Genomic DNA, 13,340 nt, shown 5'->3' on the forward strand with positions numbered 1-13,340 from the left:
TCTTCATCCTATCAAATGAAGCCAAACAAATTTTTTGGCCAAGAGGAATTTGATGATACAAAAAATATTGGTTCACTGTATATATCCATGCTGCAGGGTTCTTACCAAAAAATTTTGGAAAGTCAAGCTTAATGCCTTTAGCAAAGGATCTGTCACCCATGTCTCGAGTATGCACCTCAGCCATTTCTTCATGATTATCGCCATCTCTACCTCCACGTTGATTGCCCTGATTGTTTCTTGCATTCTGTCCATTACCCTCAAAATTTTTGCAAGAAATTCTTGATATATGCTGCAAAAGCTATGAGAACCTCTTTTCTTGATTCTCCCTTTCAAGTCTTGCCACTTCTTGCTATTGAAATAAGATGGAAATCGTATCCTCTATCTGTTTTTGTTGCCTTTCTTGCTGCTATCTGACTTGGTTAACTGTATCCACAATCTATGCATAAGATCTTGTACCTTTTGCCATTACTACTGACTGTTGATACCAACTGTGATGGACCCTTCTACTGTATATGGAATTTGACTGCTTCGAGGGAGTCTGTCTCCAGAAATGTGATCAAGAATTAGAGAGAGGAGTAAATGTGTGTGTGTGTGTGTGTGTGAGAGAGAGAGAGAGAGAGAGAGAGAAAGGAATTGCACTTGAATACCAGAGTTGGTCTCAACCCCAACTCATGGCTGCCTTTATACTGAATTTGCGAGATGAACATATACATAAAGGTTTAAACGACTGTGTTTAACCTCCTAAGACCCAACGACTATTTCATTTACACTTCATTAAAGGAAACGACACCGTATAACTATTGACTAACTAAAATAACTACCAATTCATTAAAGCAAACGACATCGTATTCATCCTTTATTAACTAACAAAACTGTCGGCTTCTTTTTATTCTTTTGCACTTTATCACAACACCCTTCACATTGCACTTCATCACTTCTCAGGCACATAACGAACAATTAATCACTGCATGGTTGATGGGATCTCCACCATGGATTTTTGTCAATTCATGTGCTGAAACAATGGACAATGATATACTAGTGCTCTTGATTTAAGTACTCTTATGTGAGGTTTGAATAGTAAGTTGAGATGAAATGAGTTGAATTGAAAGTTGAATAAAATATTGTTAAAATATTATTTTTTAATATTATTATTATTTTAAAATTTAAAAAAGTTGAATTGTTTATTATATTTTGTATGAAAATCTAGAAAAGTTGTAATGATTATGTCGGATGAGTTGAAATCAATTCTAAACCCATACGAGGCTTAAGTTTCACCCGCCATTGCCAAAGGGCTGCTTATTTTGACGATGAAAGGCCATTTTTCTTTTTGCATCGTAGAGCTGGTTCATAATGCTACAAGTTTCAATGCCAAGGTCATGGATTATAAGTTGGTATGAGAGGTATCAACGACGAGGCTTTGTAGTTTGTACGACTCCAAGCAGTCTTGATTAACTAAGCGCATGGACTACTTTTTCCTCTGAACCAGACAGAGACTTGAGAAGGGGGAGGCACCTTGCAGAAAGACGAGGGTTTGTCTCTCCCGCTTGGAAAGAGCTTAAGAAAGGCATCTTTATTTTGGTTCTGGGCTTCCAAGTTTCTGCTATGCTTGCACTTGCAGGTCTGAGCATAATTATGCGAGTAATATCTGAATTGATATTGCACATTGCATGATTTACTTCGCCCACATTATTCAATCAATCACTCTGGATATTTAACCAAATTATCGGAGCATCCAGAATAATAGAACTTCGTAACACAATAAATCATCCACTGAAAAGAGAAAAAGTTCAAAGAAATGCGAGTAGGCTGGCTGTAAGCATCCAGAATGATAGTATAGAGAGCTCTTTGCCACTCACGAGTCCTCGCCGCTGAGATCTCCCCATCGAACATTGTGTTTTGCAGCAAGATAATGTGCTCCAACTGGTCCTCTACTACCATATGGGTAGAGCTCTGGAACAATCTTCTTCTGTTCAAGTTCCTTCAACAAGGGAGTAAATAGCGCCCAGGCAGCATCAAGCTCATCACTTCTAATAAACAACCTTCGCTCCCCTTCGACTGCATCTAAGAGTAGCCGCTCATATGCATCCGGAATTTCTCTTGAATACCTGCAAATCGAAACCACATCCTAACTAAGGTCTTAATAGCAACTAAAAAAATCCATGATGTTGCAATAGTCTTAGACAAATGTATCCTTCTCAAACTTTAACTATCACTCATGGTTCGTGCTTCATGATATTATATTGTATATTTCTCGGAAAACTCCTAGGCCTAAGAATATATACTGGTAGAAATGAGAAAATCAATGCATAACACATTGCCTTAAAAGATAAAGTATGAACCACGGAATATACAGTAACTCAAGATAATACTTCTCTTTCAACCTCCATAATTAAGGTCATGAAGGTTGGAAAATAGTTATGAGCATAGGAAAATTTTAGTCTGATAATTGACACGTCTGTTACAATATAAGAGAACAGATAGTCAACAAAATGTCTTCATTATTCTCATACCTTGCTCGGTAAAGCAAATTTAGGTCACTGCGATCTAATCTCATTCCAAGACCAGGAACTTTGTTATTGATCTTCAAATAAATGGCTTCATCAGGTTGTACACGAAGCACAAGCTCATTTGTGGCCTTATCTAAGTCGGTTCCAAAGTTTCGTTTATACAAGTTACCAGGGACGTGTCTGAACTGAACTCTGATCTCTGCTCTGGAGTTCCATTGAAACAGAACTTTTCAGATCATACAATTATGACACCTCAACAACATACAAGAGCATACTCAATAGAAAAGCTTCTCATCAACAAGTTTTTTGTAATACCGCTTAGTATGGAGAGCCTTGCCAGCTTTCATCAGGAAAGGAACCCCATCCCATCTGGCATTATTTATAAAGAGAGCTGCTGCTGCAAAGGTTGGAGTAAGACTGTTATTTGGTACAGTTGGGTCGTCTGTATAAGCAGGATATGATTTTCCGCCCTTGCTGTGGCCCTTATATTGACCAACAGCTACATCGTCAAGCTGCAGTGGTCTCATTGACCTTAGGACCTTAACCTGAAATCAAGACCATGCTCACTGGTCAAGTATTATGATCTCCTCACAAATGAAGGCACTCTTTTGCAAGACACCTCTAGAAACTTCTATATTTATTTTCGGTTAGACAAAGAACGAGGATGGAGGGGTGGTTAGGAGTAATGCTAAAGGTCATCAATAGTTTTTGACTGGTTTGTAAGCTAGGTCTTCAGAAAGGAAGTGATAGATATCAGAGAAGAAATAACTAACACCGCAGTCTTGATGGTCGACTTCAAAGTGACAAAAGATAATACCTTTTCGTTCCTGATATCCTCAGCATCTAAGCTGACAGGAGTCTCCATTGCAAAAAGTGCTAGTATTTGCAGAAGATGATTTTGCATAATATCTCGTATTATTCCATAGTTATCAAAGTATCTGAGAAATTGAACAAAAACAAGCAGGTGCTCATTGCCTGAGAAAGATTAATGTAACTTCGTTTCTCTTATCATCATTTAATATTTGGAGCTCACCCCCCTCGTCCTTCTGTACCAAAATCTTCAGAAAATATAAGTTGCACATTGCGGATGTAGTTTCGGGACCATAGAGGTTCAAAAACAAGATTTGAGAAGCGAAGCACTGAGAGATTCTCAACAAGCTCCTTGCCCAAGTAGTGGTCAATCCTGGAAATCATCAGCAAGATCAAGATTTTCTCACTAATTCTATATGTCTATCAAAAGCAACAAATAAAAATGTACCTGAATATTTGGTCTTCAGTTAGGTACAGTTTCAGGCATCTTGTCAGCTCACCAGATGACTCTGAATCACGACCAAATGGCTTTTCAACAATGACCCTTGTCCACCCACTTGTAGAAGAAGCCCTAAGGCTAGCACATTTTACAACATCGACAAATATGTTTGGAGGTATTGACAAGTAAAATAACCTATTTGATAGTTTTCCAGCCTGAAAGAGAGCACGGCCAGAGAGTCACAACACCAAAAAGGGTAAGCCTTGGGAACAAACAAAGAGATTCAGCTAAGATCACAGGAATATTCTTTGAATTATGCTACTGCAATAAATTAGGAAACAAAAATAAACAGCTTGTTTCTGCTAAGTTTAAATTAGTAGACATTGGAATTCTGTTCATCTCTCTCTCTCTCTCTCTCCCCTCTGGTTGGAAATGGGTATAAAATAGCAGGTCAACACCTGCTGAAACATATGAAAAGATTACAATTACCATTCACTATAGTTAGGATAACAGTTCAAACAGAGACGAGAAACAATGATAAGGGATTTAATCTAGCATCAGAAGTAGAAACGTTACCTCTTTCTCCTGCAACTTTCTGTTTAATTCTGCAAAATGCTCCTCAGAATTATATTGTCCAGAATGGTAGAAGCATCTTTTCAAGAACCGATCCATTTTTTCTTCACAATTTTCCCTGTAAGTTCTTGCTGTGTATCAATATATCTACCATGAAAAAAGCAAAGTACATTGTTGCATGTGGATGATGGTTTAGAAATATAGAACACCTCTGATCAATTCTGCAAGTTAAGGTTCTGCTAATCATGTTCCGTAGCTCCTCATCAGTCATTTTGGTCCGAGCATAACCAAACACTATAAAATTCTGCATAGAGATAATTGAACAATAAATAATTGTAATTGGAAAGCCATTGTCAAACATTTTAATCTTCTTTTTTTTTTTTTTTTTTTTTTTTTTTTTTTTTTTTTTTTATCTATTTGACATAGCCAGGCAACAAATAAATACTTAAGAAGCAATAGAAGAAAGGAACCTCAGGTAGCCAATCTTCATAATAAAGAGCAAAAAGTGCTGGAAATATCTTCTTTTTGGCAAGGTCTCCTGAAGCGCCAACAACGGTTATGCTGAGTTGAGGTCCTAGATTTTCTGATTGTGAAAATGGAAGGGATTCCTCTTTCCCTTGAGGCTCCATATCATTTTTGGCCAGAGGAACTCCAGCTGTACCTACTCTAAAATCCAATCTGAAATTGAATTTTAAGATACTAAACAAAGAAAACAGATGCATAAATGGAATGCCAACATAGGGATAAGCAGAATAAACAAACCAAATGCATTCCTAATCTTCAAAAGCAAATACCTTCTCGACCACTTGCTGGAATTGTTATCAGTACATGTATTCAGGATCACATACTATTTTGTGGCCAATAAACCAGCACAGATGAAACTTCAGAAGTTAAAAGGCTAGAACTTTCTGCCTCTACAAGTTTAAAACTTTATTATTTGTGGAAAAACTAAGTAACAACTGTTCGGCTAATTTGCAAACGGTTAGTAATCCAACAAGTATTCCCCATTATCATTGTGAATGAAGGGTCTTCTATCCTAAGGTTGAAGACACCATCTCAGAAACTTCCACAAATCCAATGCCAGTGAAAGAACGCTTATGAGTGATATAGCATACAGAAGGCACCTAACAAGACAACTCCAAATTAACTGACAATCTGAAACCAATTCAACAAAACCATAAGAGAACCCACCCACACACACACACATCTGTAATGATAAAAATACCAAGAAGTGGGAAACAGAAAACCGATAATCAAGTTGGGAAGAAAAAAACATACGCGAGGAAAGCTAATTATTCAAAAGAAAAAGACAAAGAGGGACGGTACATATCGGTTTAAAGAGAAAAAATTCTACCATCTACCCAGGAAAAAACGAAAAGGAAAGAAAAACTCTACCATCTTGCAAAGAAACAGCATTGAGCGGATGCCCATTTGAGGATTTAAGCTGAAAGTGCTTTCTGGGACGGATTCTCCGACGAATCAGCGAGATCCATGTGCAAGAATGTGATTTTCTTGGCAAAATGTTAAATCTACTGGATAGATGTGTCTCATTCTTGAACGAAGAGGGTGTGAAGGTGGTTGAAGAAGACGAGCAATAACTAAACTGAGAAGCCATGCAAATTGCGTCAGACAAAAATTAAGCTCAGTTTTCAGCAATTATGAGAGAGGGATATGTGCAATATAGATCTTAGTTGCGAGGAAAGAATTTTGGATACATCTGGCTTGGCTATGGCTATGATGCTATCTACAACCAAATGAAGAATAGATAAAAAACTGGCCTTTTGAGTTGTTGAAGAGGCCGATCAGTGAAACCACCACACAACTAATCAAATCAAAGTACCAATCTTGTTTGTGCGGTCAAGGATTTTCTAAAAACACAATACGACCGTTTGATAACTTTACAAAACAATAAAATACTTGATTACAAAAGGAGGCTGCCAAACAATTAGGAATGGCCCATATAAGAAACAGAGGCTAAACGCTTGGGCTGCTTTGCATGGGCCAACGAAACTAAATTTCGGGAGCTCGGGCCCTAGACGTTTTAGTACTGTATATTCTCAAGCCCTGTATTGTCCAAGGAAAATTATCAACGTATCATTATTGAACTTTATTATCATTGAACTGATTGTAAAATGCGTTGATAAATAGTTATATGTGCATCATTATCTTTATCCAAAATTAATAAAAGAGGTATTAACTCCTCTCTCCAAGTGTCCCCTGGGTAGAGGTATTTTCCTTTCAATGTATAGGTTTGATAGAAGTGTTTTGAAATGGAGGATGGATTGGAGGCGCTATATGCAAAGATGTCCCTTACAGAACAAGAGAAGGAAGAGATTCATGTAGAGACAAGTCTTTTGGAAGATGCAATTACAAGAGGAGAAAAGTGCTTTATTATTACGCTTCTCACCACAAAACACTATAACAGATAGGCTTTTAAGCAAACAATGAAGAAGATATGGAGATCTATGAAGCCTATAAGGTTTCAAGTCCTAAAGTCGGTGTTCATACTTGATGAATTTGAGGATGTTCAAGATAACGAAAGGGTGCAATGTGAAGGGCCATGGATTTTTGATAAAAATCTGGTGTTGCTTAAAGAGTTTGATGGTACTCAACAGGTTCATCACATTCAAATAACAGAGTTGCTATTATGGGTTCCTATTCATGATCTGCCTTTTATGGCTCGTAATGAGTATATTGGCCATCTCATTGGGAGTTCGTTGGGCAAGGTTATGGAATTGGATTTGTAGAAAGGAGAATTGGAATGGGGAGAATATATGTGAGCTAGAATCTGTCTTGATTTCACGAAACCTCTCCAGCGACGGAAAAAAATCAATGCTGGAACAAATAATTCTTATTGGGTTCGATTCACATATGAGAGACTGCCTGCCTTTTGCTATTGTTGTGGAACACTAGGGCATAACATCGGGAGTGTGAAAAGTGAGGCAGCAAATGAGTTTTATGAGATGGAAGATTTTCCCTATGGACAATGGCTCCGTGTAAGAAATTCCAGTGATCGGAGATGGGAGAAGTGGCAACAACAAGTGAAAACGGATCATATTCCGACAACTACTCCGGTGCGCAATAAATGTCAATAAACAGAAGGGGTGAAAACCTCGGACTATTCATTTCGGGAGATAGTTTGGAGGGTGGAAATGGTGAGATTGTCTAGGAAATTTCAGAGAGAGGGAATCGTGGGATTGTGCAGAATCCTAGTAATCCTCAAGTTACTAGTACTGACATGATACCCGCTGTAATTCAGTTAGAAAAAGGGTGATGGAAGCAAGAAATCAGGCGTAACGGAAGTATAGGGGGATTCTAATGCAAGCGGGACAAATCAATTGCATATTTCGGAAGATGAAGTCATGCCCATAAATATAGAAAATGGGTCTATGGGCTTGGGCCATTTAGAGGCTTTATCCCAGGATGAGAGCCCACTTACGTCGCTTATCATTAGCCCAATTGGAAAGGCCGAAAATGGAAAAGAAGGAAGATGGAAATAGATGTGATGGCCCAAGGAGTTTTTCCAAAAGGTGAGACACAATGGAGAAGGAAAAGGAAAGAATGAAGTTTCAGTGAACGAAGAAGAAGATGAACACAAAGGGAGGAAGATGGTGTCTAACAAAAGCAATGAACACGAAGAGACAAAGTCCTATTCAAAGATATCGGTGGAGGCTGTTCCACTGCTCCCCAAGATTAATGAAACTTTTAAGCTGAAATTCCCGTGGGCTTGGGAACCCACGTGGAATTTGCACACTTTGAGACCTTGTCAAGAAGAAAGATCCCGATGTTCTGTTTCTTCAAGAAACGAAGTTGAATGCTCGCCAAATAAAATTCTATAAGTATAAATTAGGGTTCCAACATTGTTTTGCTATTGATTGTGAGGGTCGTAATGGAGGAATTGCCATGCTGTGGAAGGATGAGATTAAGTTCTCTGTTTTGAGTTTTTCGAAATACCATGTTCATGCCAAGATTTGTGTGATGTCAATAAAATGGAATGGTTTATCAGGGTGTCCATAGAATAGAAACTTGGAATTTAATTAGATCACTTTGTCGTAGAGGAGGGCAACCTTGGTTAGTGTTTCAGAATTTTAACGAGATACTCAATTTAACAAGTAGTTTTGCTTGAATGTGAATTAGGGGACTTGGGATTTAATGTATCTCCATATACCTGGTGTAATAAAAGAAAATGTAATGATTGTATTAGTGAGAGATTAGATAGATTTCTAGCTAATTCTAAGTGGGTGATCTATTCCCTATTGATGGTTACACATGGAGTTGTTGCCTACCCAGATCATCTTCCCTTGTGGATTGATATGGATGGGGGTAGGATTTACAACCAAGGAAAGAAACCATTCAGGTTTGAAGCTCGGTGGGTGGGGGAGAGAGAATGTGTTGATATAATTGAGAAGTCTTGGAGATATATTGGGAGACAGAACACTATGATTGAGGCAATGGCAATGATTCCTAAATGTAGTGAAGAGTTGAATACATGGAATAGGTCCAAAAGCAACTCCAAAAATCTAAGTTAAGATTACAAGAGCTTCAAGTTTTTGATCCTATATATTCTGAGATTCTAGGACACCAGTCAGCAAGAGACGAAGTGCAAAAATGGCTGGAGAGAGATGAAATCATGCGGACACAAAGATCCAGGGTCTTATGGCTTAAAAAGGGTGTCCAAAATTCGAAGTATTTCCATTCCTAAGCTTCTATAAGAACAAAAAAAATGAAAAAAAAAATAAGATTATAAGGTTGCAAGATGAAATCATGTGGAGACAAAGGGATACACATTACATATTATTTTCAGACTATGTTTTCTATTGCTGATCAAGTGGATTCTGTTGATATTCTATCTCAAGTTGAAAATACGGTCACAACTCAGATGAATGAGGAGTTATCACAACATTTTCTGGCAGAAGAAGTGAATCAAGCTCTTAAACGATGCACCCCACCAAACGCTTGGTCCAGATGGTATATCTCCTATCTTCTTCCAAAGGTATTGGAGTATCATAGGGAGCTCCATCACAAATGTTGTTATGAAAGTGCTAAATATTGGTGAGTTCCCTAGGGGCTTAAATCACACTTTTATTACATTGACTTCTAAGAAAAAATCTCTGATAAAAGTTGCTTATTTTCATCCAATAAGTCTTTGCAATATTATTTACAAGCTTATTTCCAAAGTGATTGTTAATAGACTTAAGAAGGTATTATCTCATGTTATATTTGATTCTCTAAGTGCTTTTGTCCCGAGAAGGCAAATTACTGATAATGTCTTTATTGCTTATGAGCTTATACACTTCCTGAGAAACAAAAGAAAGGGTAAGAAATGGTATATGTTTGTAAAGTTAGATATGAGCAAAGCTTATGATATGATGGAGTGAGATTTTTTGAAAACAATTATGGTTGCACTTGGTTTTGCTACAAGTATGATTAAGCTCACTATGAAGTGTGTTAGAACTATTACTTTTTCTGTGTTGGTTAATGGGGTCCCAAAAGGCCCTACTATACCTAACCGAGGTTTGAGACTAGGGGATCCTTTATCCCCTTACTTATTTTTACTGTGCACTGAGGGTTTGATAAGTCTATCGAGGAATTGTGGTGGCAATGAATCTGTGGAAGGTATTAAAATTTGTAGAGGTGGCCCTTGAGTGAATCAATGTTGTTTGTAGATGATAGTGTCATATTTTGTAAAGTTGACTTAGAGACAAATAAAAACATTCAATTGCTGCTGAATAAATTTGAGAATGCCTCGGAACAGAAAATCAATCGAGAGAAAACATCTATGATTTTTAGTAGACATGTGACAAAGGAATTGAAAGAAGGAATCATGTCTTTATGAGGTAGGAGTCATACTCAACAATATGAAAGCTATCTGGGCTTACCTCCTATTGTTGGTAGATAAAAGAATCAAGCTTTCTCGGTTATAAGGCAAAACATTTGGCAGAAGCTTCAAACCTGAAAATGTAGTATATTGTGTCAAGGTGGAAGGGAAGTTCTTATTAAAGTAGTAGCACAATTTATCCCAACTTATGCAATGAGATGCTTTAAGCTACCAGGATCATTATGCACTGGGCTGGAAATGATGATGGTACAATTTTGGTGGGGGAAGATATCAGAGGAAAATAAAATTCATTGAATTAGCAGGGGTAAGATGTGTGAATCAAAGTTTAGAGGAGGATTGATATTTAAAGTGGAGAATTTTCAGATTGAGGAATCATTACTCCACAAAATGTATAAGGCCAAATATTTTCCTAGAACAACCATTTTTTATTCTAAATTGGGCCAAAATCCTTCTTATGCCTGGAGAGAAATATGAGAAGCTATTAAACTACTGAAAAAAAAGTTTTATGTGGAGAATTGAAAATGGAAAATCAGTGAAGGTGGTTCAAGACCCTTGGATACCTGGATTTACTCCAATAAACTCATTGATCAGAATATTGTGGAAGAATGGGAAACAACTGTTGATTCTCTTATTGTTGTTAATACTCAACAGTGGAATGTGGAAACATTTAGAGCTCTTTTCAATTCAAATATATCAGCTAAAATATTAAAGATCATAATCTACCCCAGCTCAAATGACAAGTGGTATTGGAATCAAGAGAAGAATAAGTGCATATAAGCTGCTTCATAATACTTCAAAGTTACACATAAGATAAAGCTCGATGGAGGCCAGAAAAAGGTTTTTTTGGAAGAGATTATGGCAAAACTCCAAACAAAATAAAGATATTTGCATGGAGGGCACGTTGTGATGGTCTTCCAACTTTCCACAATCTAAAAAAGAAACATATTGCTGTGGAAGACAAATGTTATTTCTGTAAAAAACAAATAGAGAACCTTGCACATGCTATGCTTTTATGTGAAGAAATCCGTATGTATTGGAATAATTATCCCCCAGTTTTGCAGCTGGCTGAGTAACGTTTGTCCTTTTGGGATTTGGGAAATTTTGTAAAGGAAGTAGGCTCTCATGAGGATTTGTCCATATTTTTCTCAATAGTATGGGGATTTTGGTTCAGAAGGAATAAATTAATTTATGAAAATTTGTGTCATGACCCAAAATATGTCATTGAGCATGCTTTATCTTTGCAGAAATCTCACAAAGAGGTGCAGGTCTCTGTGCATCAAGAGTCAAAATAGATGTGTTGTTGGAAACCACCTCTATCGGGATAGTTAAAGCTGAATGTTGATGGCGATATATTTGTTTTTATCAAAGAAAAGCTGGTATGAGTGTTATTCTTAGAAATGAAAAAGGAGTAGTTATCCTTGCATGTAGTAAGGTGGGAAATGAGATGACAAATCCAGAATCTGTTAAAGCATTAGCTATGCATAGAGGGCTGCAGTTTTTTGTTCAATGGGGAATCCTGAAGCTTATTGTGGAAAGTGATTGCTTATTATTGGCTAATGAACTTCATTTATCTAGAGATAATTTTTCAGCTCTAGGCTATTTATTGAATGAAATACAGAGATTGTTGAAAAGCTTCCAAGGGTGCAAAGTGCTTCATGTTCATAGAATGAGAAATGATGATGCACATTAGTTAACTAGATATGCTTGGAATATGGAGGATATTGAAATGTAAAGTCCTAATGTCTGTTTCTCAAGTTATTTCTAAAATCTCAAAAAAATAATAATAATAAAAAGTGGTAGTGAATCCCAAGTTGTAGAATCATAAAAAATAAAAACCACGATCCTCTCAATCTAGCACAAGCTACATATGGAATTTATAGAGAGCATTTGGTAGCATCATCCATATTAGGATTGTTCATCCGTGACAGATTATTTCCCGGCCCAGTATGGAACTTGGATAACAGGGTTCCGGCCTGGATCAAAACCAGGGCCGTCCAGTGAATTCATACTTGCTTGCAACTTAGGTATAAAATAATTTTATATATGGTTAATGATTTATGATTTATTATTAATTGATAGCATAAATTATTTTATATTTTATATGGTCAATGATAATAAATTAGATGAAAATTACATCTTTATAGTGAATGTTATGCACATGAGTAACATGTGTAGAGAATTTTCGTTAGATTTAACGTTGCTGGTAGACGGAAGGGGGGGATTGTGAAGTTTTGAAAGTTCGAGGGTCTACTTTGATACAATTATTAGTTTCAGAGGCATATTGTGAATTGAGCGAAAGTTTGAGGGAAAAAATGTAATTAGCCCAAAAAAAAAGAAAAGATGCATCTTCCTTCAAAATGACATATCCAACTAACCAAACGTCCTGTAAGTCTGGAAAATTGATGGAAGTTTTTCAGTTCGCCAACTTATTTGATTATTAAATGTGGTACAACCAGTTTATGCTTGAGATGAAACCTCCCATAATTATAAATATTCAATAAAGTCTTTCTATAATTTTACCTTCCAAATTAAAGCTTTCATGTCCACCTCGTGAAAACATTTTTTTAAAATATATATATATATATATATATATATATATATTATTAGTACACCTCTTTAATTTGAAATCATGATATGGTCATCTCCATCCAACCTACATACGTACCCAAAACAAAAGAAAAATAAATGGAAGGAAAATATAGAGCTGCAAAGTGATGTTGTTTATCCATGCACCGTATTTACTAATTAGAGATGAATCGGACCTACAAAATGACATTCATATCGATCAAAATAAGTTAGGACCATTCGTAAAGATAAACATTTCCCATTCATCTACATTCCTAACCAAAAAATGGGGGAAGCTGCAGGCCATTCAATCAATATATATATATATTCAACTAAAACCAACCCATTAAAGCATTTCTCTTTATGTATAACAACATTTACAAACTCTCTTTAAGAAACATAAAAAAAAAAAAAAAAAAAAAGACAGAGACCCCATGGCCATCTTTTAATTTAATCTTATTTAATTTTACTGGCTGCCCCCAGGAGTTAAAGCTACTTCATCTTTTTAAATCGCAGAAAGATTTCCACAAAGCGAGTCAATTCAATTCCACACATCTACTTTTCAAGTTGTAGGACAGCTATAGAAGCCATTCCATGTCTAAGACCC

General features: G+C 36.6%; 1 protein-coding gene across 4 annotated transcripts; it reads right to left on the reverse strand.

Annotated features, from left to right (window-relative positions):
- Window positions 1–1,710: 1,710 nt before the first annotated feature.
- Window positions 1,711–6,194, reverse strand: LOC121250287 (glucose-6-phosphate 1-dehydrogenase, chloroplastic). Of its 4 annotated transcripts, XM_041149374.1 has the most exons (11): window positions 5,725–5,863; window positions 5,124–5,243; window positions 4,800–5,028; window positions 4,539–4,633; window positions 4,333–4,447; window positions 3,766–3,971; window positions 3,541–3,690; window positions 3,325–3,445; window positions 2,823–3,052; window positions 2,511–2,711; window positions 1,711–2,105 (listed from the first exon to the last, which is right to left on the reverse strand). In XM_041149374.1, exons 3-11 carry the CDS (start codon window positions 4,956–4,958, stop codon window positions 1,853–1,855), a joined length of 1,530 nt encoding a protein of 509 aa, XP_041005308.1. In that variant the 5' UTR covers window positions 4,959–5,028; window positions 5,124–5,243; window positions 5,725–5,863; the 3' UTR covers window positions 1,711–1,852. The 4 variants fall into 4 exon arrangements, with proteins under 4 accessions (XP_041005308.1, XP_041005306.1, XP_041005305.1 ...); XM_041149372.1 differs by lacking the exon at window positions 5,124–5,243 and having other exon boundaries at window positions 4,800–4,990; window positions 5,725–6,194; XM_041149371.1 differs by lacking the exon at window positions 5,124–5,243 and having other exon boundaries at window positions 4,800–4,993; window positions 5,725–6,194.
- Window positions 6,195–13,340: the final 7,146 nt, after the last annotated feature.

Source organism: Juglans microcarpa x Juglans regia, chromosome 2D, assembly GCF_004785595.1.
Source record: "Juglans microcarpa x Juglans regia isolate MS1-56 chromosome 2D, Jm3101_v1.0, whole genome shotgun sequence".
Taxonomy (NCBI): domain Eukaryota; kingdom Viridiplantae; phylum Streptophyta; class Magnoliopsida; order Fagales; family Juglandaceae; genus Juglans; species Juglans microcarpa x Juglans regia.